The sequence below is a fragment of the Rhinatrema bivittatum genome, chromosome 9, assembly GCF_901001135.1.
Source record: "Rhinatrema bivittatum chromosome 9, aRhiBiv1.1, whole genome shotgun sequence".
Lineage (NCBI taxonomy): Eukaryota > Metazoa > Chordata > Amphibia > Gymnophiona > Rhinatrematidae > Rhinatrema > Rhinatrema bivittatum.
In genome coordinates this window covers 60,531,839-60,557,271 of record NC_042623.1, presented here as the reverse complement: position 1 = coordinate 60,557,271, position 25,433 = coordinate 60,531,839, and the positions used below count along the sequence as shown (strand labels likewise).

At 45.4% G+C, this 25,433-nt stretch overlaps 1 protein-coding gene across 1 annotated transcript in view; it reads right to left on the bottom strand.

Moving 5' to 3' along the window:
• The window catches only part of KIF21A (kinesin family member 21A), a 443,437-nt gene extending 439,547 nt beyond the window's left edge, over positions 1-3,890 (bottom strand). Inside the window, 1 exon segment of the mRNA XM_029617139.1 lies at positions 3,361-3,890. Within this exon segment, the coding sequence (XP_029472999.1) occupies positions 3,361-3,404 (44 nt within the window). The 5' untranslated portion in view covers positions 3,405-3,890.
• Positions 3,891-25,433: the final 21,543 nt, after the last annotated feature.

Below are 25,433 nucleotides of genomic sequence, written 5' to 3'. Positions count from 1 at the left end.
TCTCCCTCCCTCTCCCTCACTCAGTCCCTCCCTCCCACTCAGTCTCACTCACTCCCTCCCCCCCTCTCTCCCTCCCTCTCCCTCACTCAGTCCCACTCACTCTCACTCAGTCCCACTCCCTCCGTCCTCTCCCTCAGTCCCACTCCCTCCCTCACACTCAGTCCCCCCTCCCCCTTACTCAGTCCCTCCCTCCCACTCAGTCCCTCCCTCCCACTCAGTCCCTCCCTCCCCCCTCTCTCCCTCCCCCTCACTCAGTCACTCCCTCCCCTCTCTCCCTCCCTCTCACTCAGTCCCACTCACTCTCCCTCAGTCCCTCCCCCTCACTCAGTCACTCCCTCCCACTCAGTCACTCCCTCCCACTCAGTCACTCCCTCCCACTCTCTCTCTCCGTCCCACTCTCTCTCTCCGTCCCTCCCTCGCTACTGGCCGCTACCGCCGCCCGCTACCGCCATCGCCGCCGCCCGCTGCCAGTACCGCCGCCGCTCGCTACCGCCATCACCGCCCGCTGCTGCCACTGGACGCCGCCCGCTACCGCCGTTGCCGCTACCGCCGCCACCGCTCGCTATCGCCGCCGCCCGCTGCCGCCACCGCCCACTGCCGGTACCGCCACCGCCTTCGCCGCCCGCTGCTGCCACTGGACACCGCCATTTTTTTTCTTTCTGACGCTGGCTCAGACCGATGTGCTCGCCCACACATGCGCGGTAGAGCTGGTCTCTACTGCGCATTTGCGGCACGTCGGTCAAGCTTCGTTTATCTAGTAAGATTGAAAAGTAACGGTCCCAATACAGATCCCTGAGGCACTCCACTGCCCACTCCCTTCCACTGAGAAAATTGACCATTTAATCCTACTCTCTGTTTCCTCTCTTTTAACCAGTTTGTAATCCACGAAAGGACATTGCCACCTATCCCATGACTTTTTACTTTTCCTAGAAGCCTCTCATGAGGAACTTTGTCAAAACACCTTCTGAAATAACATGAGCATTGACAACCTTAAGATAGTTGTAATGGCAAGACTCGTATTACCTGTGCCTTTGGCAAGTTATCTACTTTTCTGCCAATATCACAGTAATATTAGACTGGATCCAATCTCAAAAAGGGTCGCTGCAGGATCCTAAGACAATGGACTTCCAGTGGGACAAGCCAGCCCTGGTAAGGGACCATCAATTTGTTTAAATATTTTCTTTTTGTTTTTATAACAAATGCCAGTCTCAAGTTGTCAATGCTCATGTTATTTGTATATGTGCTGAACAATTAAAAATATTTTTATTATATTAATTGTAAAAAATATAAAAAATTTAATAAGCACCTTCCCATAACCACACCAATACTTGGCTCCAGAAAACTACTAATTGCATTACCTTTCAAAAGGAACATCAAAACATTATAAACCTTCAGTACATCTTGCATTCAAGCAGTAAAACAGATCACACCCAATTATAATTTAATTTGATAGTAATTCCACCTACCTGAACTGTCAGAAAGTTTAACATGCCCTTCCAGCAGCTACTTTACAAAAACAACAAGCAATCTGCTAAGGCAAGTTAATGCACGTGTATATTAAGCTATGACTTATCAAATAGAAATCAGCACCCATCACATTTTATCCTATTTGAGTGTTGCTGCAGCCAATAAACATGCTGCCAAAAACAGAATTATCTACCAATATAACTGGCAATGAGATATTTGATGGTCTCATGGATGTATATGGTATACAGTATTATTTTGAACATATGAATACAAAATTAGCTCATTTCAAATGATACATTGCTTCAGAATAGAAAATATTTACATAGTAAAAGTTTACATTACATTAGTTGCAATAGATAGCATAAAATTAGCACTCAAAGTAATGTGCTGTAATATATAATTTATTCATACTGACTGAGAAAGACCTGTGTAGCCTCAAAAGCACACATACTACAGCATTTAAAAAGGTATCACAGGCTGCAAAAATTATGATTTTCAGCATTTATATTTGAACTGCAAAGTACGGTATATGTCGGCTTTCTTATTGGTTCAAAACAAAAACGTCATACTCTCTTAGAACCTAAATATTTTCATAAATTAAGCACAGGATTCAGACTAATCTAAATAATTCTGAAGGCCAATACAAACTTTTGCAGACACTTGATGTAATTAACCTCAGGGCCAGTGCCTAAATGACAGGTGAGGGGTAAAGTTTAGCAAGTCTCCCCAGTTCTAAGTTTAATGACATCTATGAAGAATCATTTGAATAAGTGATATATTTTTGGGGTTAACAAACCATTTTAAAAGAATACAAAAGTCCTCCTGGTGGTTCAGCAAGGCAGGAGATCTGAGTTCAATTTCTGAGCACAGCTACTGCTCCTTTGTCCAGCCAGGGCTGCAGAGACAGCACAGAGCCCTGGGTGGGGTAGGTGTCCCACCCATCATACAATGGCGACAGTAAGTGGCCAGACTCAGTCTCAGGTTGTATGTGCACCGTCAGAGTATTCATGCAAGGGAGGAGAGATTCCCAGGTAGCTGTAAATGAAGGCTCATGGTGCTGAATTTGAAGAACAGGAAGAAAATACTGGGCCAAAAAAGCAAAAAGACCACAATACAATCAAATGGCAAATACTGATAAATTAACCCATAACTCTCAGATTTGCAGATTTCAGTATCATGTATGGAAAGAACCTCTGAATGCAAAAAACCTTTATGCATGGATAAGCCACGACTAGAAAAGAAAAATCAAGAGAAGCCAAGTGGAGTGCTATACTCAGTGCTTGTCCTTTTGTACACACTTCATTAATTTTTCAGTGCAGTCTAGTCACATTTTTCTCTCCAAGCCTCCCATTTTAAGTAAGTCATCCTCCACACCAAAGCACCCAATACAATCTACCATTTTTGTTTACAGCACTCTAACAAACATGCAACGTGTATTTAAAGTGTGCAAGTATTCATCTCATCCAGTTGCACAGTATGACAGCAGGGCTGCTCTTTTTCCTGTGTAATTACATGTGTGCTGCGTCTCCACCTTGCCACAAATCATACACTGCGGACACTCATTGGAACATTTTAAATTATTAATGCAATGCTCTTAAATAAATGTAAGGAGAAGCCACAGGCGCTCCGAAGGCTGGGTGTTGTTTTTGGGCTAGGCTGTCATACTGAAGGTCGCCTGCCACCGACTACCCAAACCTAAAAGTAAATCGGCCTTTAACCTACTCCACTCCCCCCTCCACGCAGGCCTACAAAAGAGCAACTCCAGGATTATTTATTCACCAGACAGCCCAACTCTGTTACAGGTAACGGCAGCTTCTGCCGCTTTCCTCTCGCGCCGGCAGGTACAAACCTGATCCCCTCTCCCCAAACCAGCAAAGTAAGCGCCCTGCTTACCGAACGGCCACCCGCACGGAGCTCTCGTCCTGGCCCGCCGACATCCTTGGCGGGGGCTGATAAACGGAGAGGAGGCTTCGAAGACACAAGGGTCCCGCACTATTTTACCAAAGGCGCAGCTTCAGCACTGGCCTTGCAGGCGTTGCTGCAACCCCCGCGGCTGAGGTGGTGAAGTTAGCCGAGGCGCCTCAGCACCCCTGACCGGCCATGTTTGGCAGCGCGCGAGGACGTTGGCAGCGAGGCTGCTCACGCACACAGCCCGGTCTAAGCCTCCGGCCGCCGCCGTCTCTCCGGAGCCGGGCGCATGGTGCTGCTCGGAGCAAAAGCCTTTTAGGTTATTGAGGCTGAAGGATCCTCCTCTACCCGGCAACCTGCTCCCTCCCCCCTCAGCTCCTCCCGCCTCTCCCTCTCTGCAATGCGTCAGCACACCCCGCCCGAGGTCCTCACAGGTCTCAGTCAGGAGTGGGGGAGCCCAGGCAACTGTGGACTCAGCACATGTTTGTACCTCCCAGTGGGGTGAAATGGGGGCCTAACGGCTGATCATCAGCACAAATCTGAGAGGATCAGGGAGCTCTGGTGTGTTGATGCTGAGTCCCCCTCGCTTCCCCACCTGTCCTGTGGCTATTTTTAGCCCCCTCCCCTATTTTTTTTTTCAAAGACACTCGTGGCTGTGGGGCTTGTATCTGAGGGGAAGGTAGAGCAGTTACATAAAGGCTTTCTCGCCCACCCCCCCTTCCTTTAATTGTGTTTCTTGAAGTAGGAAAAAATATTTGTTTACATTCAAATATAACCTTTTGCCCCCAGCAACTTGCTGGGGGCAAAAGGAGTTGAAAGCAAGTTGCTCCAGCAACTTGCTTTCAACTCCTCTCCCCACCTTCTCCTAGCCTTTGTATTGCTTTCTCTTTACCAATCTTAAACCAGCTTTGGTTTTTTTTTTCCCAGTGTTTTTCCCTTCCCATTTTTTCCTTGTGTAAGTGAAAGTTTTGAGTGTGTGTTTATTTGATGAATTCCCTACCCAGTTGTTTTTTTTTCTCCTACCTGTGCTGTTTTTTTCTTCCCTCACTATCCCACCAAAGTAGACTTTAAGCATTTGAGTTCAACTTTCTCCCTTCATTACAATAGAGCGCCTAGAGCAGCGGTTCTCAACCTGTGGGTCGCGACCCCGGTGGGGGTCAAACGCCCAAAACACAGGGGTCGCCTAAAGCAAGGGTCCCCAACCACCGGTCCGCGGACCGGGCCGTGGGAGTTTTTTGCCGGTCCGCGGCGCCGCCAAGCACCGGCAGGTGTGTCGCGCACTCCCGGTCTCTCCCGCTGCCGTTGCCGCCGGGCTGTCAGCATGTTCAAGCCCAGCGGGAATGGCAGCGGCGCTAGAAGAAGCTCTGCACCCGCGGCTGGGCCTTTTCTTCTTCCTGCGCCTGCCCCCCCCCTCTCATGACCCGGAACAGGAAGTGAATCGCGGTGCGCGGGAAGGAGAGAGAGCCGCGCGAAAAAGTAGCAGCAGCAGCAGCGGCTGCAGCATCGGTCCCCGAGCAATAGAAGCAGCTGGTAATGGAGAAAGGAGACGGCAGCATGAGCCTCCCGCGGCCGATGGGATTCTTCTTTCTTGGCCAGCGGAGGCTGCTGCAGCTCCCATTTGTGCTCGGGGGAGAAGAGGAAGTGAGTGAGAGAAAGAGAGAGAAGCAGCCAGCCAGCCTGTGTGATTGACTGGTCAGAGAGCTGATGTGTGTGTGTATGTGAGAGACAATGAAAGTGATTGCTCAGGAGATGACTGATGTGTATGTGAGAGTGTGAGACATTAGTCAGGGAGGTGACTGATGTGTGTGTGTGAGAGAGAGAAAAAGCATGGAAGTGAGAAGTCTGGGTATGTGAGAAAGCATGGGCGTAAGAAGCCTGGTGTTGTGGGGGTGAAAGAAAGCATGGGAGTGAGAAACCTGGGTGAGTGTGCATGCATGAGAGAGAGAGACTGCTTGGTAAGGTGATGGTGTGTGTGAGAGAAAAAGACTGGTGAGTGTGTGTGAATATGAGAGAATGTGATTCAGCGAATGAGAAGCCTGTGCACGTGGAGAGTGAGCATGGAAATGAGAGAGACTGGTGTGTGTGTAACAGAGAGAAAGTGATTATGGGAATGAGAAGCCTGTGCATGTGGAGAGAACAAGCATGGGAGTGAGAGACTGGTGAGTGAGTGTGTGTGGGGGGGTGTGTGTGTGTGTGTGTGTGAGAGAGAGAGAGAGAGAGACAGAGAAAGTGATTATGAGAGTGAGAAGCCCATATATGTAAGTAGAACACGGGAGTGGGAAGCCTGTGTGTGTGTGTGTATTGCATGAGAGAAACTGTTCAGGAAGGTGACTGGTGTGTGTGTGTGTGAGAAAGTGATTATGAGAGTGAGAAGCCCGTATATGTAAGTAGAACACGGGAGTGGGAAGCCTGTGTGTGTGTGTGTGTGTGTATGGCATGAGAGAAACTGTTCAGGAAGGTGACTGGTGTGTGTGTGCCAAAGACTGTTTGGGAGATGATTGGTGTGTGAGAGACAGAAACTGGTCATGGGGGCATGACTGGTATGGTGTGTGTGTGTGAGAGACATGGGCACTAAGGAAGAGGACCATAAGTATAGAGCTTAGCTTCTACTGCTGCTTCTGGTGAGTGCCACGGCCTGCAGGGAAGGGGAGTGGGAGAGCTGCTGGAGGGGGTAAGTAAAGGTGGCTTTTTAAGTTTATTTTTCTTGACTGCCATTTTAATTGTGTGATGTCTGCTTTTTTAAAATATGTTATTGGTGTTTGGAGAATGTTTAATAGTTTTTATGAGTTTTTAATTGTTGGATGTTCATAGCTGTTTTGAAACATTTATTCTGCTTATTAGTATAGTTTTACAATTATTTCTGTGTGGGGATCTATAGCTGCTTGCTAGTTCTGTTTTCCTAATAAGAGGTGTATTGGTTTTTAGGACCTGATTTAATATTTGTAGTGTTGCCTTTTCATAGATAGGGTTGCTCCTGTTTGAGTATATTCCATAATACAGGTGTAACTGTGTGCGGATTAGTTTATGTGCATTACTACAGATCCTGGGAGTATGTTAGGTCGGTTCTGTGTCTGTTACCGAGATGAGATATTTTGCTAGCATGTAAGCGTTTGTATCGGTCTTATTTGTTTTGTTTTCTCAGAGGACATGCATTGGTGGTAAACTGCTGTCTTTTCATAAGTAGGGCTATTGAGCCTGGAAATAGAAAGAGTTTGAGTTGCTGTTACTGAGATGTCACTAGAACCAGAATATCTTTTTTGTAGGGTGAGTTGTATGGGGACTGTCATAATTCTGCTTTACATCCATTATTGTGGGTCAGGGGGGTTCCTGTGGATACAAACTGTACTTTTACATCTAGTCCCGTGACGATCATGGGTCAGTGTGCCATGCATGTGAGAACCTATGGTGAGTTGAGTTACATTCACATTATAAATGTCATAATTAAATGATAAGTGTGCACTAAAATCCAACCCCATCCATAACCCCGCCCCCATATGACCAAAGCCCCGCCCTCACCCCACCCTCACGGGGCGAGGGCGGGGCGAGGGGTCACCGCAACATGAGGAACTGTATTGCGGGGTCACGGCATTAGAAAGGTTGAGAACCACTGGCCTAGAGGAAGGTAGCAAATTCCAAAGGCATTTTTTTCCTATTAAGACTGGCTGCGAATTTTTAACATAGGCTTAAAACTTCCTGGTTTTGACTGCTGCTAAATCAGAATTAGTTTTTCTTTAAACTCCACCCCCTCCCCCATCTTTTTATTAACTTTTTTTTTTCACACTCACTCTGGATTTTCCATACATTACACAGCCATACATCATCCCAAAAGCCAACAACAAGGAAAAAAACTATGGGATCAGACTTCACCAAATTCCTCCTTCTCCTCCTGTAAGAGAAGCCCTGTTAGCTTGCAGCCACATGGTGGATGATATACAAACCATACCTCCCTCAGGCCAACCATTGTAGGAACGCCAGTCAATAGTCACAAACTATCCAGCTGCAATTCATCCCAGCTGCTCCAGGTGAAGGGGGAATCCAGTGCACACCCATTTACAGGGATTCACCACTTTTCAAACTAACCCCACTGATACAACCAGGAAAAGCAACATAGCACCAAAGATTCCATAAAAACCCCCAATAAACTCTCCACTTCAAAGTGACAAACCAAATGTATAATCTGATCACTTTGATAGGAAACTGCTCCATCAAATACTGAAAAAATAAAATAAAATTTTATAGGGTGAAAGGTGGAAATTTCATATAGGGCTATCCATAAACCCACTCAGGGCTAGGGTGCCAACATTTTAATCATAAATACCCACTATCACCCATTAAGTCCAAATTTTTAAAAAAAGAACTTTTTTTTTAATACTTTTAAAAGCACTCAATCTAGCAAGGTGCTTAGCTTTCTTCTTTATACTGAAAAATCCTTTGTCAAAAAACTGACCTGACATGGCCGTGTTTCAAAGATTAATCCTTCTTCAGGAGTCAACTGAATGTTTGACCACCATTGTGCTCTATGCACAATATCAGCTATTCCTCTCTAAGGTAAATGCCACAATGCAGAGTGTGTCATCATAGCCCCAGGAGGGACCCAACAAATTCCAGGAGGCACTATTATTCTGCTTGTAGGGAGCACCATCCTCGGAGAAATGGTGACTCAGGGAGGAATTGTTGCACAATCATGTGCCGATTATTGAGGGACATTAATACAACCATGCACAGCTCTGGGAGGGAGTGGGACTCAGCCCAGTGCCACGTGAGTGAGGCTGTTACTCATTTTCCAGCCCAGTCTTGGGTGCGGTTGGACCCCCAACTCAGTGCCATCTTGGGTGCAATTGGAACCCAACTCTGCACAGTCTTAGGTGAAGTTGGAACTCAGCTCAGCACCGCCTTGTAGGATTGGGACTCAGTCTGGCACTATCTTGAGTGGGGTCAGGACTCAACTCAGCGCCATCTTGGGTGGGGTCAGGACACAACCCAGCACCTTTTTGGGTGGGATCGGGACTCAGCCCAGCACCTTCTCAGGAGAGGTGGGATGCAGGACTCTTTTGGGGCAGATGGGGTGAATACAAGCTTCCTTAGGACAACATTGGGTTGCGTCCCAACCTCCCCTGAATTGGGGTCCACAAAGGGAGAGTGGCAAGAAGAAAGTAAAAGTGAAATCTCACCCAATCATTAGGTCAGGTGAAAACAATCCCCCATAAATTGGACCAACGCAGCAAACCCAAACAACCCCTAAACCTTCCCATGCGGCAGTGGCATCTAATGGCATTGCTGCCTTTATGAGACAAAATAGTAGAGTACTACCCAATGGAGTGAGGGTAAACTTCTGAAAGTATGGGATTCACTTCTCGATGCTCCCTAATGAGAAATCACAGGATTATACCATGACTAGCGGATTCTAGTCTGAGGCTGCAGGTTATTCTTTCACCAGTTGTCATCCCTATTGCATACCTTGGATGTGATAGAGCAGATTGTGCTTGGGGGGTGATTTTAATAGCACCCTCAAGAAACATGAGCATCATGTTTCCTCAGCCACATATTTGGGGGAGTCTATCAACTGCTTCTCCTTGGCTGATGTTTGGCGTCTACATCACCGACTGATTTCACCTTCTTCACCATTGTCCAGGTGGGGGGGGGGGAGCTCCAAATCAGATGCATGCAGTGGGGACCTAGCTGGATGGAGAGTTTCCCCAGCAGGATTAGGGCCAGACTCTAGGGCAAAGACAGATAGGGTCTTCCGCCTGACCAACTACCTCCCCTTTGGGTTGAGCCTGCAAGTTCTGGTGGTCAACAGTACGTTGACTGGAACTGGAGATAAGCTGGGTCCAGAGACAGGGCAGGCATAGGCGATGAGATAGGAACAGGAGACAAAGCGGGAATTGGAGGCAGGTGCTGGAGGCAAGGCTTGGGTCTGGAGACAGGAGCTGGAACAGGAGGTAAGGCCTGGGACTGGAGTCATGAGGCCCACACAGAGTAGGACCACAGGAAGGACAAGACAAGGCTGGATAGGACCACGAGAACAGGGCAAGAATGTACAATGCAGGCAAACAGGAAATTAACACAAAGAAAGGAACATATAAAACAAGACAAGGAGGCCTAGGCAGGCCTAGGAGGCCATAGGACGGATCAAGATAGGGAGGCCGAGGGAACTGCAGATAAAGGCCAGGGGGGCCACAAGGTGCAACAAAAAGGCCATGCTGAAGCAAAGCAAGGCAAGGTGACTCAATGAAGAGTCACCGAGTTGTGGGAGAGGCAGAGCTAAATAGGGTTGACCTTGCTGCGTCATGGGTGCATCAAGGAGGTGGCTACCACAGGAGAGAGAGTAGCTCCTTGAGGACCTCTGCTGGCAGGGAGGCTGCCTAGCAGCCTGAATCATGACAGTGTGAAGGTGGGGCCAACTCAGTTGGGCCCCAAGTCACCCACTGGCATCTAAATTACTCTTTGCTTGAGGATGGGGGGCTTTGTGGTGATGATCTAAGAGTTCTGAGTGGAATGGTGCACTTTTGAGATGGATTTTGCCCTTCAGAGCCAATAGTGGGACTTGGGGGAAAATGTCTCAGAGTTCTGCCAAGATTATGCCAGGGCTGTTAACAGGGAGCAAAGCCAAGAGATAGAGTACATTAAGGGGAGGTGCTGGGTTTCGAAGCCAAGCTCTCTAATGTTATGGACATGGTTGTGCAACATGAATGGTGAAGCAGCGCACTCAGTTCCTTTGGAAAATAGATTGCGGCTCTCATTTCTTCTATAGGTTGGAGAAGAGGAGGGGTGACCAGAAGCAGATAACTTCTTTGTTGTCTGCCAATGGGACCCCCTTCATGGATCTGGAGATAAATCCAACAGAGGTCAGGGACTTTTAACATAAGAACATGCCATACTGGGTCAGACCAAGGGTCCATCAAGCCCAGCATCCTGTTTCCAACAGTGGCCAATCCAGGCCATAAGAACCTGGCAAGTACTCAAAAAACTAAGTCTATTCCATGTTACCGTTGCTAGTAATAGCGGTGGTTATTATCTAAGTCAACTTAATTAATAGCAGGTAATGGACTTCTCCTCCAAGAACTTATCCAATCCTTTTTTAAACACAGCTATACTAACTGCACTAACCACATCTTCTGGCAACAAATTCCAGAGTTTAATTGTGCGTTGAGTGAAAAAGAACTTTCTCTGATTAGTTTTAAATGTGCCACATGCTAACTTCATGGAGTGCCCCTTAAGAACATAAGAAAATGCCATACTGGGTCAGACCAAGGGTCCATCAAGCCCAGCATCCTGTTTCCAACAGTGGCCAATCCAGGCCATAAGAATCTGGCACGTACCCAAAAACTAAGTCTATTCCATGTAACCATTGCTAATGGCAGTGGCTATTCTCTAAGTGAACTTAATAGCAGGTAATGGACTTCTCCTCCAAGAACTTATCCAATCCTTTTTTAAACACAGCTATACTAACTGCCACGAACCACATTCTCTGGCAACAAATTCCAGAGTTTAATTGTGCGTTGAGTAAAAAAGAACTTTCTCCGATTAGTTTTAAATGTGCCCCATGCTAACTTCATGGAGTGTCCCCTAGTCTTTCTACTATCCAAAAGAGTAAATAACCGATTCACATCTACCCGTTCTAGACCTCTCATGATTTTAAACACCTCTATCATATCCCCCCTCAGTCGTCTCTTCTCCAAGCTGAAAAGTCCTAACCTCTTTAGTCTTTCCTCATAGGGGAGTTGTTCCATTCCCTTATCATTTTGGTAGCCCTTCTCTGTACCTTCTCCATCGCAATTATATGTTTTTTGAGATGCGGCGACCAGAATTGTATACAGTATTCAAGGTGCGGTCTCACCATGGAGCGATACAGAGGCATTATGACATTTTCCATTTTATTCATCATTCCTTTTCTAATAATTCCCAACATTCTGTTTGCTTTTTTGACTGCCGCAGCACACTGAACCGACGATTTCAATGTGTTATCCACTATGACACCTAGATCTCTTTCTTGGGTTGTAGCACCTAATATGGAACCCAACATCGTGTAATTATAGCATGGGTTATTTTTCCCTATATGCATCACCTTGCACTTATCCACATTAAATTTCATCTGCATTTGGATGCCCAATTTTCCAGTCTCACAAGGTCTTCCTGCAATTTATCACAATCTGCTTGTGATTTAACTACTCTGAACAATTTTGTGTCATCTGCAAATTTGATTATCTCACTTGTCATATTTCTTTCCAGATCATTTATAAATATATTGAGCAGTAAGGGTCCCAATACAGATCCCTGAGGCACTCCACTGTCCACTCCCTTCCACTGAGAAAATTGCCCATTTAATCCTACTCTCTGTTTCCTGTCTTTTAGCCAGTTTGCAATCCACGAAAGGACATTGCCACCTATCCCATGACTTTTTACTTTTCCTAGAAGCCTCTCATGAGGAACTTTGTCAAACGCCTTCTGAAAATCCAAGTATACTATATCTACCGGTTCACCTTTATCCACATGTTTATTAACTCCTTCAAAAAGTGAAGCAGATTTGTGAGGCAAGACTTGCCCTGGGTAAAGCCATGCTGACTTTGTTCCATTAAACCATGTCTTTCTATATGTTCTGTGATTTTGATGTTTAGAACACTTTCCACTATTTTTCCTGGCACTGAAGTCAGGCTAACTGGTCTGTAGTTTCCCAGATCGCCCCTGGAGCCCTTTTTAAATATTGGGGTTACATTTGCTATCCTCCAGTCTTCAGGTACAATGGATGATTTTAATGGTAAGTTACAAATTTTTACTAATAGGTCTGAAATTTCATTTTTTAGTTCCTTCAGAACTCTGGGGTGTATACCATCTGGGTCCAGGTGATTTACTACTCTTCAGTTTGTCAATCAGGCCTACCACATCTTCTAGGTTCACCGTGATTTGATTCAGTCCATCTGAATCATTACCCATGAAAACCTTCTCCATTACGGGTACCTCCCCAACATCCTCTTCAGTAAACACCGAAGCAAAGAAATCATTTAATCTTTCCGCGATGGCCTTATCTTCTCTAAGTGCCCCTTTAACCCCTCGATCATCTAACGGTCCAACTGACTCCCTCACAGGCTTTCTGCTTCGGATATATTTTAAAAAGTTTTTACTGTGTCTAGTTTACACTAGTCTTTCTATTATCCGAAAGAGTAAAAAAATGATTCACATCTACCCGTTCTAGACCTCTCATGATTTTAAACACCTCTATCATGTCCCCCCTCAGCCGTCTCTTCCACAAGCTGAAAAGTCCTAACCTCTTTAGTCTTTCATCTTCCATCTTCCATCTACCATCTACTCAACCCTTTTGTCTCTGGAACCTGTCGACCCAGAATCCTGCATGATCTTGTAAGAGGGACTTCCTGTCATCAGGCAGAGCAGCACAAGTAAGGTAGATGTGACCTTGGATCTAGTGGACCTTTCTGAGGTTCTGAACTGGATGCCCTGCCACAAAACGCCAGACATCAATGGCCTGATGGTAGAATTTTTCTACCAGTTTTTCAATCTGTTAGGACCCGATCTCCTGTGAGTCCTAGTGGGAGACTGGAGAGTTACAACTGAAGTGTCACCATGCAGCATTAACCCTGCTTCCCAAAAAGGGGGTTCCACGCAACTTGCAGAACTAGTGCCCAGTCTTGTTTCTCTGTACAGATTACAAACGTCTAGCTAAAGCACTCTTGCTGAGGCTAGGGACCTTGCTGGAGCAGGTGATTCATCAAGACCAATTCTACACAGTCCCGGGCTGCTCAATCTTTGATAATATCTTTTTGGTCCAAGACCTGATTTACCAAGTTACGTTTCCCTATATGCATTACTTTGCACATTAAATTTCATCTACCATTTGGATGCCCAATCTCCCGGTCTCACAAGGTCTTCCTGCAATTTCTCACAATCTGTTTGTGATTTCACTACTGAATAATGTTATCATCTGCAAGTTTGATAATGTCACTCATTGTTGCCTTTTCCAGATCATTTGTAAATATATTAAAAAGCACCAGCCCCAGTACAGATGTCTGTGAGCTGGTTTACTGCTGCCCCTGCAGATGGCCCTTCTCCCTACTATGTCCCCCATGGTTCACTCCAGGTGACTTTCATCTTGGTATCCTGCTTCCCCCCCCCCCCCCCCCCCCCCCCCCCCAACTCACACACATTCCCCCACTTCTCCCTCAAGGCTCCATTACATCTCTTCTCAGTTCATCTCCTTCCAGGCACCTTCCCAACTTCTCTCCCCCCCCCCCCCCCCACCAGTGGCCCCTTCCTGAATTCTTTCCCCTGACAGTATCAATCCCGTCTTATTTTAAAATTCCCTTTTTTTCCCAGGTGAATCAGCATAGCTCAGTGGGGTGATGGAACTCCATTACTTCTAATACAGAGATTTTCATGACACGATGATTGTCTTCTCTCCATACCTGATACCCTTACCTGTTTTTCGTAAATGTGTATTAATTCTCATCTATAGTTCATACAAGAGATGAAGAAACCTCACCTTCACAAGTCCTCAACTTCAAAACACAAGAGCTGTCTCACTGTGTTCCAGTAACGCTCTTATCATTGATTTACCAGTTTAATTTATATTTGTTTTATAATGTTATTGCTTATGTTAATTCCTTCCAAAGCCTTGATTTATATCTGTCTTCAATGAAGAGGTACTTTTTAACTTTGCAAGTGTTGCCACATCAGTGTACCACAAAGGCTGGCAAGTCCCCAGTAATAGCATATGATAGAGTTTACACCAGTACTAGCATGCATTTGTCCCACCTAGGATGGTTCTGAGCCTGAACCAAAAATGCAAACATTGCATTTGTTTCTTTTTGTTTCTTTTTTTCTTGCTCCTTCATGTCTGAGTGAGGTCAATAATCTTGAATAAATTGGAACTTTTTTATTTTCCTGATTTGCCAGATTTTCTGAAACTTATAAATGGTGGGTGCATATATTGTCATGAAAGCATGTGCGATGGAATAAAAACCCAATTTAAAAAACAAACGGATGTGCTGGTTCGGTGGCTGAGCTCTCCAACTCGGATGCATTTCAGAAAAAAAATTGTTCATCTAGTTTCTGGGGTCTTGGTTGGTTGTGATATTTTTTTTATTGGCTCAAAAGAATAATCAAAAGATGTTGTAGTTCATGAACTTTTGAGACCACCTTGGTTCCTTCTACAGGCTGAAGAAAGAAAGTGTTCATATTTAGAGAGTATTGTGAGACCGGAATTCCCACAGTAAAGAGATATTAAGTGGTGATTTATATTTGCTTCAGAGTCTTTACATATACCTACATATATCATCTGAAAAAAGATGGAAATAGTGCAGTGGCAATTCACAGGATGCCACCAAAAGGGTGTAGAGTAGGGATGTACATGGAGAAAATTTTAATGTGGTTTTTGATTTTGGTGTGTTGCCATTTTCTGTTTTATTTTCTCCGGGTTCCCAATTCAATTAATGTATTTCATTATGTTATTTAATACGTTTCCATAGAAGTCAATGGGCAGAAGTAAGGCATCCTATTTGTGTTACGAGTGCACACTCGCATCCTGGTATCCTGTCTTATCCTGGAGGGCTAATCTCAAATAAACACACAATTACTGGGATTATACCTGGGGGCTTGAACCCAGGGGCTTATCCCTTACACAAATGACCATACCCAATTACTGGAAATATACCTGGGGCCTTGAACCCAGGGGCTTATCCCCACACAAATTTTGATTCAGTACATCACAGTTCCTGGTAAGGAAGTAAGTTTATTTGAGTAATAGGAGGATAGAACAAATAAAATCAGATCATATAGAAGAAGTAATGGTAGATAACAATTGCAACATAGATATAAAAAGCTTACATTTCCAAAAGATCAGCCGTATCATAACGTCCAGGGCTCTCTCTCCCCTCTCTTTCTCGCTGTCTCTCCTTATACACTACAAACACTTGTGAAAGCAACAGCATTCCCTCCCTCTGAGTTCTTATCAGATACAGCTGTGTGTCCTTCATTCTCTCTCTCAGGCTTTAGTGTAAGTTAATTGCTAGTTTTCTCATCATAGACTTAGTATATAATTAAATAAACAGAGTCTTGCCTGTTCGTAAACATTTCACAATGCAAGACAGTAAACAGGAGTTCACTCAGAGGTTGACCTATGGCCTTCAAACTAGTTTGTGTCTGGGTGAAAACTCTGAATCCATATGGCCTATCCTCTATATACATCCTCAGCAAAAACAAACAAAAAATGACTCCAACATATTCCACCCCTGGATTCAAAGGATTCACACTAACACCTGCTGGATGAAAAGTTTCCCAATCTATAGTTATATTGGTCAGAACAATGTGTATTACTTGTTGGATATATACATGTATTAAACACTGGTCCCTTTAGGACTAGAAAATATAAAAGATCAGGGCTACTACCATATTTGCAAGAAAAGCTAAATCCATTATCTCATTGCTTCTTCTGTGCAATTGGTCAGAATACCCTTATCAAGAATACCTAAATCCTATCTAAGCTGCATGGCTCTGAAGTTTAACTGACATAGAGAACTGCCCAATTTAAAACATTAGCAAGGCTTGCCTCTGGCCTGTCAGGAGTGTCCACAGCGATTGGTCTCAGTATCTTTTGTCATCCGTTGCGATCTCCATGCTGGTTGTTGTATGTGGTTGGCCTCTCTGACTTTTGGGGGACACCCAGTTCATCAGGATATGTAGGCCAACGTTCATTGATTATCCAGTATCAGGCCTACTGCGCTCAGTATAGCCTGCGTCCACATGTGCAGTTATTTGGGTGCCTCTCCACCCCTCGATGAAGTATTGTCTCAGGTCTTTGCTCAATGGCCTCTCCCACTGGCAGCATACAGCCTGCTACTCTCCTTATATTTTAGGTATCTGGAATTGTTAAATTCAGGTAGGGTATGTACTCCCCTACCCCCCATGGTGCAAAAAACAAAAACAACGACAACAAAATTCCTGTTTTCTGCAAATTACAAGAAAAATTCTTAACATAAACTAGATGGTCACAAAATAAACAAATCTGCCCTTCACAGTAAAAGATCAAGGAATACACAGGCACAAATTAAAGGCTCATACAAACATTTCGCCTGGGATTGCTGGAGGAGATCCATAGCAGTCCTCATGTAGATTCCCTATGGCATCAAGGGGGGAGGGGGACAGGTTTGGAGACTGAAATGCCTTTTGCAGTGTCTTTCCCGATGATTGGTGTAGTGTGGAACGGAGCTAACAGCATGCCCGTTCCCCCCTGAACGCACCAAGAGAAGAGCAGAATAGAGGAGCGGTGGCATCAACATGCCAGGGCACTGTGAGGATAAAGGACACACACAGCAGCTGTGATTTAGGAGAGGACCCAAGGGAAAAGGAGCAGAGGTATAAGCAATATACCAAGGCACCAAGAGAGGAACAATGCAGCAGCAGCTGAGGCAATAACACTAAGGTACTGACAGGCCGAAGTAGAGAGATACGTTCAGCCAAATGTTACCAGTAGTAGAACGCACATTTTGTGAGCGTAAACCTTATTGCCGATGCAGGAAGGAGTTTTATGCTCACAAAATATGCATTCAAAAGAGTAAGGTCAGTTTAGCGCCCTCGCGTGGAAGTTCCATGCCAATGAGGGCATTAAGTATTCTCTCCCAATGCAGAGTGGTGCGCTGGCTGAACTTGCATTTTTTTTTTTTATGCTGGAAATTTTACACCTGCTCAGATGTGAAGTAAAGTTTCCAGTGTTGCTGTGCTGGCAATTCAAACCGAGGGACAGGCAAAAAAATACGTTTTTCATTCTTGCCACTGTTAGCCGGTAACTGCGGCCAGATAACTGAACACGTACAGACTTATCTAGCCATCTGGCTGCGGTTAGCTGCACCTTTTTTACGTCTTGGGAAATCTAAGACTGTTAATAATTCTCACTCTCCGACCTAATTCTCACCCCTCTCCCTTATACTACTCCAGTCCCATCTCTGTTGATATTGAACATTAGGAGGCAGGACCAGGTAATGACCAAGAGCAATACACAAAAGTACTGTATACATAGCTCTGAAATGTACTTCCTACACAAGGGCAATTTTCAAAAGCCATTTACCCGGGTAAATACTGATTTAGCAGGGTAAAATGGCTATCTGAAAATTACCCACCCCCCCTTACCTGGCTAAAAGTAGGTGTGGATATCAAGACATGAGCAACTTTAGCTGCAGTAAGAGTAGGCATTCCCAGGGGCCTGTTTCGCTCAGGTGAGAGAAATAATGCGCCCAGACTGCATTTTGATATTTAAGTATGTGGCCTTGGTCCTGTCATGGTGCTAACTGGGCCCGGGGCTAGGGGTGCCCCAAGCCCTCCTGCTGGCCACCAATGAGGATTTTAAGGTAATGAGGTGTGGGGGGGAGGGTCTGGGATGGGGGCCACAGGGCCACCAATGTTATTTTTGAAAAGTTGGGAGGAGGGGGGAAATGGGGGGGTCTACTACTGGCCTATTATTTCTATGGAAAGAGAGGGTCTTTTGGGGGGGGGTTACTGAATAAGGAGGAGGTTAGCTGGGAAGGAGGGTCGTTGTTATCGTGCGACACATTTTTTTAATTTTACTTTTATTTTGCAGTACTGCCTAAAATGGTGACCCTGAGGTTGACGTGGGGGGCTATTAATATCCCCAAAGACTTTTGTTGGTACTTCTGAGGGGGTGCCATGTTGGGCCACAGAAGCCTTTAAGGCGATGGTGGCTCCATGCATCAGGGGCCATCATCACACTTACACTAGGCCTCAGTTGTGTTCTTTTGATTTTTGGTTTTTTTCCAAGACAAAAGAACTTGGCAGTACTGTCACAATATTTTGTCAGGGAGGGGAAAAAGATAATGGGACTGCCCCCCTCCATGATATTGGGCCCCTCCTACAATAAAATATAGCAGCTTAATAAATCTAGGCCTAAGTTAGCTGGATAGCTTTAGAACTGCTTGACAGCAGACCTAAAATTAGCCAGATAAATTTATCCAGCTAACTTCCTGATAGCTAGGAATATTCAGAGGCAAGGTGCTGGCTAACTTATCTACTCCCCATTCCTCTTATAAATATACTTCTAGTGCCATTATTCAGAATTAAGCAGCCAAGCCAAAGGAACCTCAAAGCTGTTTTTCCTTTCAGAATTGTATCAGCAGTAATTAAAAAATACTGCAAAAGTCTGATGCACATTTTATATAAAGTTGAACTCACGTGTGACAGACAGTGCCTGCTGTGTTATAAAGCAGGTATAAGAATAGACCTGCAAATGTGAAGAACTAACCATGCAATTTCTGTGACATGCAGTACTTGTTAAACTTGTTGGGTGATACTTGCAGGAAGTACTTTGGTATTGTAAATGATTAGTTTGAGCTGTCAAAAAAAACTTGTAGCTACTCTTTCAAGAAAACCCTATGCATGTAGTTTTATCTAGAGCTGGAAATATGCACAATATAGCTTTTAAAGTCATCAATGACAAAGTGAAAATCTTGGAGCCAGATTCAGCATTGGACTACAAAACTACATACTAAGTAATAACATGCAAAAAAATAATTAGCTACCACAACTGCATTTATTATATTGTGGTGAGCAGCACTTTCCTTTTTCTTACCTCATTTATATTATAATGGGATAAGACAGATATTTTGAGTACAGGTGAGGAAAGACAATGTCAAGTTGAAATACCGAAACAGAGGTCTCAGGAGCCAGCTGGGTCTTATAAGGTTCTTTATGATATTCTCAAACGTAATATTGTGATAGATTTTACTAAGCGAAAGGCTAGCAAAGTATGAGATCTGTGGATACCTAATATGTTCCTAGTGCCTCTTATATGAGTATCATATAAGAGGCATAACAGCATACAGGATAGGAAGAGGACTGTGAGACAAGCTTAGTGAAGCAAGCAATTCTGTCTGGCCAAAAATATGCTTAATAGTAGTTTTATACAATTAAAGGTATCATGGCTAATATCAATTTACTTATTAGAAGGTTCTTTTATTATTTTGACATGTTATTTGTACCCTCTTGTTTTGACAGAATGTTCGATGTAATTTCCAACTTTGGTTCTATGTAAACCGACGTGATATGTACCAGTACATGAACATCGGTATATAAAAGCTCTTAAATAAAAAAAAAAATAAAATTAGAAGGTACCGACAGATTCTATATTCATGTGTACTTTATAATCGGTTTCTTTTTCATGTCTTCCATGTGAAAAGATCCTCCTGTCATGTAAAGTGAATCAGTGTAGCTACAATTAGACTTTTGGAGAACCAATTGCAAAAGATCATCCCTAAATCAGACAGCAAGGAGATAACATTCTCAAGTTGTGTCACCCAACCATGCATGGAAAGAGGTAGGACTGTAAGGGTTACCTAGATAGAAGGTAATCTGTATTAGTGAGTCTTTCCATCTTTTCTCCCTGACTGCTGTGTCTGGCCACACCAGCACAATCCCTATATATAGATCTTACCTCCTCCAGCAGGGTTGTTCCCTTACTGACAGTCAATCAGTTCTTTCACTGTCACATGAAAGGACCAACCCCCAATCAGCTAAGAGAAATTAAGGAAGCTAACCAAATTGGTAGTGCGGTAATAATGGGAGACATCAATTACCCCAATATTGACTGGGTAAATGATTCATCGGTACATGCTAGAGATATAAAGTTCCTGGATGGAATAAATGACATTTTTATGGAGCAATTGGTCCAGGAACCGACAAGAGAGGGAGCAATTTTAGATCTAATTCTCAGTGGAGGACAGGATTTGGTGAGAGAGGTAACGGTGATGGGGCCGCTTGTCAATAGTGATCATAATATGATCAAATGTGAATTAATGACTGGAAGGGGGACAGTAAGCAAATCCACGGCTCTCGTGCTAAACTTTCAAAAGGGAAACTTTGATAAAATGAGAAAAATTGTAAGAAAAAAACTGAAAGGAGCAGCCACAAAGGTAAAAAGTGGGCAAGAGGCGTGGTCATTGTTAAAAAATACCATCCTAGAAGCACATTCCAGATGTATTCCACACATTAAAAAAGGTGGAAAGAAGGCAAAACGATTACCGGCATGGTTAAAAGGAGAGGTGAAAGAAGCTATTATGTGCGGGCCTCGAAAGGCCTTGCATTCTGTTACATAACGGGTGTTTTAGTGTGCCCTTGGGACTCCGCCCGACCCCAGACGGATCCAGGACTGAACCGAGAGTTGACTGCGTGTTCCAGCATGGCTGACAGGCCTACCCTCTGCCAGGCCTGCAAGCTCCCACAGCCAACAACATGAAGATGTTGGAATGTGAATGGTCCTCCGACCATTCCGAGCTCTTTCGGACCTGCTGCTTGGATCGGCATGGAGCAGCAGGCCTGGCCTGAGGTCGAGGGCAGACGGGCCTTGATATGAAAACATGACACCAAGGTCAATGCTACGGCATTGCAGACGAAGACATGACACATGACACCAAGGCTGATGCGAACGGCATCAGAGACGAGGGCTGGCACAGGACATGACACCAAGATAGCTGAAGACATGACACCAAGGCTGATGCGAAAACATCTCGGACCAATGGTCGATGCAATGGCATCCCGGACCAGGGTCGATGCGACGACATCAGGAACAAGCCATTAACATGATACCAAGACTGATGCAACGGCATCCGGGACGAGACGAGGAACTTGACGAAGTCCAGACAAGACGAGAAGCTAGGTGGAAGGACATTGGCACTATCTCTCAGGGCGCCCTACACAGTCCACTCGCAGAACTGGTCGCGGACCACCCTATCCCACTGCGTGCCCTACACAGCCCGAGCAGGCTGGTCACGGACCACGCTGAGAACGGGATGAGCACAGGGAAGAATCCAGCCAAGGCAGAACTTCGACTACGGAGCCATAAGTCATCCGGAGCTCCGCAAAGGCTGGCAGGACATGATGGCTCAGGAGCACAGGACACCAGTCCACCTGTAGGCTACTCCACGCTCGGGAAAGACGTCATCTGAGAGAGCACGGCCTGACAGGACCAAAAGGCTCAGGAGGGCTAAAGCAAACACCAAGAAGGGTAGAACATGGAGAAACCTGGGACATCAGGAAGCAGAAGATCAAGACGAGACACCTGGACGGGGACCTCAGGCATGAACATGACTTGATATGACAAGACGAAATGAAGAGGAGCTCCACAAAGAGGACCTGACGGAGCTCTGGCAGGCAGGAGCCTCCAGAGTAAAGTAACTCCGATGCAAGGCAAAGACGTACTGTGAAGACAGCCCTTTTATAGGGCTAGGCAGGAAATCAGTCCATAGGTGGGGTCAGCCACACTTCCTGTGGCTGGCCCTTTAAATTCTGTGAAGAGGCGCGCCCGCGCGCCTAGAGGAAAGGAGCAGCAGCTTGTGCAGGACGGTGGACAGCGGCCTGCACAGCGTCTATGTCCCTTCGTAGCAGCAGGGCTGAGCCTGGAGGCAGGCCCAAAGACGGCAGCGGCTCCAGACGCTGCAGGAGACCCCGGGGGCAGCTCCAGAAGCTACTCTAGCCTGGGGGTGTGGCCCCCAGGCCACGAAGACCACGATGACGCCGGCGGTGGCTCCCAGCCGCAAAGAAGGTAAAAGTCCATGTCACCGGCCGCTGTGAAGAGGGCGTGTCAGGGCGGCCTCCGGGCCGCAAAGAGAGATCGAGTCCGCGGCTCCAGCCGCACAGCAAGGACCGACCTCGGCGGCGTCCATGCCGTGTCGGACAAAGAAGAACAGCAAAAACAACATGGGGTGAGTGCCTGCTCGCGGGGGGACCCGCGGGCAGGGTTCCATAACAGTAGCTATTTTAGCCAAAAGATCTTCATTCAAAAATTGGAAGAAAGATCCAACAGAAGAAAATAGGATAATGCATAAGCATTGGCAAGTAAATGTAAGACCTTGATAAGACAGGCTACGAGAGAATTTGAAAAGAAGTTGGCCATAGAGGCAAAAACTCACAATTAAAACTTTTTAAAATATATCCGAAGCAGAAAGCCTGTGAGGTAGTCAGTTGGACCGTTAGATGATCGAGGGGTTAAAGGGGCACTTAGAGAAGATAAGGCCATCGCGGAAAGATTAAATGATTTCTTTGCTTCGGCGTTTACTAAAGAGTATGTTGGGGAGATACCCGTTCCGGAGAAGGTTCTCATGAGTAATGATTCAGATAGACTGAACCAAATCACGGTGAACCTAGAAGATGTGGTAGGCCTGATTGATAAACTGAAGAGTAGTAAATCACCTGGATCAGATGGTAAACACCCCAGGGTTCTAAATGAACTAAAAAATTAAATTTCAGACCTCTTAGTAAAAATCTGTAACCTATCATTAAAATCATCCATTGTACCTGAAGACTGGAGGATAGCTAATGTAACCCCAATATTTAAAAAGGGCTCCAGGGGCGATCCGAGAAACAACAGACTGGTTAGCCTGACTTCAGTGCCAGGAAAAATAGTGGAAAGTGTTCTAAACATCAAAATCACAGAACATATAGAAAGACATGGTTTAATGGAACAAAGTCAGCATGGCTTTACCCAAGGCAAGTCTTGCCTCACAAATCTGCTTCACATTTTTGAAGGAGTTAATAAACATGTGGATAAAGGTGAACCGGTAGATGTAGTACTTGGATTTTCAGAAGGCGTTTGATAAAGTTTCTCATGAGAGGCTGCTAGGAAAAGTAGAAAGTCATGGTATAAGTGGTGATGTCCTTTCGTGGATTTCAAACTGGCTAAAAGACAGGAAACAGAGAGTAGGATTAAATGGACAATTTTCTCAGTGGAAGGGAGTGGGCAGTGGAGTGCCTCAGGGATCTGTATTGGGACTCTTACTTTTCAATATATTTATAAATGATCTGGAAAGAAATACGACGAGTGAGGTAATCCAATTTGCAGATGATACAAAATTGTTCAGAGTAGATAAATCACAAGCAGATTGTGATAAATTGTAGGAAGACCTTGTGAGACTGGAAAATTGGGCATCGAAATGGCAGATGAAATTTAATGTGGATAAGTGCAAGGTGATGCATATAGGGAAAAATAACCCATGCTATAGTTACACAATGTTAGGTTCCATATTAGGTCCTACCACCCAAGATAGAGATCTAGGCGTCATAGTGGATAACATATTGAAATGGTCGGTTCAGTGTGCTGCAGCAGACAAAAAAGGAAACAGAATGTTGGGAATTCTTAGGAAGGGAATGGGGAATAAAACGGAAAATGTCATAATGCCTCTGTATCGCTCCATGGTGAGGCCCCACCTTGAATACTGTGTACAATTCTGGTCGCCGCATCTAAAAAAAGATATAATTGCAATGGAGAAGGTACAGAGAAGGGCAACCAAAATGATAAGGGGAATGGAACAGCTCCCCTATGAGGAACGACTAAAGAGGTTAGGACTTTTCAGCTTGGAGAAGAGACGGCTGAGGGGGGATATGATAGAGGTGTTTAAAATCATGAGAGGTTTGGAACGGGTAGATGTGAATCGGTTATTTAGTCTTTCAGATAATAGAAAGACTAGGGGGCACTCCAAGAAGTTAGCATGTGGCACATTTAAAACTAATCAGAGAAAGTTCTTCTTCACTCAACGCACAATTAAACTCTGGAATTTGTTGCTAGAGGACGTGGTTAGTTCAGTTAGTATAGCTGTGTTTAAAAAAGGATTGGATAAGTTCTTAGAGAAGTCCATTACCTGCTATTAATTGACTTAGAAAATATTCACTGCTATTACTAGCAACGATAACATGAAATAGGCTTAGTTTTTGGGTACTTGCCAGGTTCTTGTGTACTGGATTGGCCACTGTTGGAAACAGGATGCTGGGCTTGATGGACCCTTGGTCTGACCCAGTATGGCATGTTCTTATGTTCTTAGGGAGCTCATTGCCAAGTTGTAGGCAGACAGGGCCAGCCGGCTTAAGAGTCCACAATGAATGATGTCATCCGGAGGGGATGCCCCCGAGCTTCCCACCATAACGTGCATAAGACTGGCCTGAGAGCGTGCCTAAGGAACTCCAAGGGCAAGATGGCAGTCGGCAGCATCCACACTATCCAGGGAGGCCCAGGAACAGAGGCAGGCAGGCCGGCGATAGCTGGCGGAGGCCACCAGTCTATCCAATGAAGTCAGTGCAGTGAGGCAAGAGGTGAGCAACAGCAGTCGCAGCCGTCTGCAACCGACGGGCGTAACACATATACCCTACCCTGTGAGGGGGGCAAGGTCTCCACCCTCTTTTTGGAAAAGATGTCCGCAAAGTCCATATATGCTGAAGGTAACCTCGTGAAGTTGACTGCTAATAGTAGCAGAGTGGTAGTTTGACAGGCTGTAGGCAGGAGCCATGGCAATGAGGACCCCACCTGGCCAGTTGTAGGGAAGTCCAATCGAACTACAGAGCATGACGTTGTAGCCATGGGAGACCCAACACAATGGGGTGTACTGCTTTATTAATAATGTGGAGGGCCAGGTCTTCCATGTGTAAAATGCCAATGTTAATTTGCAGGAATGCATTGGTCAGTGTAATCCATCCAGGCAATGGATCCCCATGAATGGAAGAAATGACGAGGGGCATCTTTCAGGGCACCGTGGGAAAGTGCAAGTGGTCGACGAGAACTTTCCAGATGAGATTTCTCCCGGCATTGGAATCAACCAGGGCTTGTGTGGGAAACTCCTGGTCGCCCACATTAATGGTCACAGGGAGTGTTAACTGAGGAGCGGGCTCATGAAGCCTAGAGTCATCTCCTCACTAGACCCTAGGCTTAGTAGTTTCCTGGCCTTTGGGGACATGGTGCAAGCTGGTGCCCAGTCCCGATACAGTAGAAGCAGAGACCCAACTGTTGTCAGTGGAGCGTCTCCCCGGGAGTCAGGCACCCCTGACTAATTTGCATGGGTTCCTCTGAGCAGGGTGGTCTAGGAGCTGGCACCGATGGCAGAGACAGAGGATATTCAGATCAAGGGGTGAGTGTAAGTGGCCTGCATGGCGGGCAGAGTTCCCGGGCTCGTTGCTGGAGGCGACGATCAATCCTGCTGGCCAAATCTATCAGATCATCCAAAGATTCAAGGAGGTCATGAGTGGCTAGCTAATCCTTAATCCATGAGGACAACCCCTTC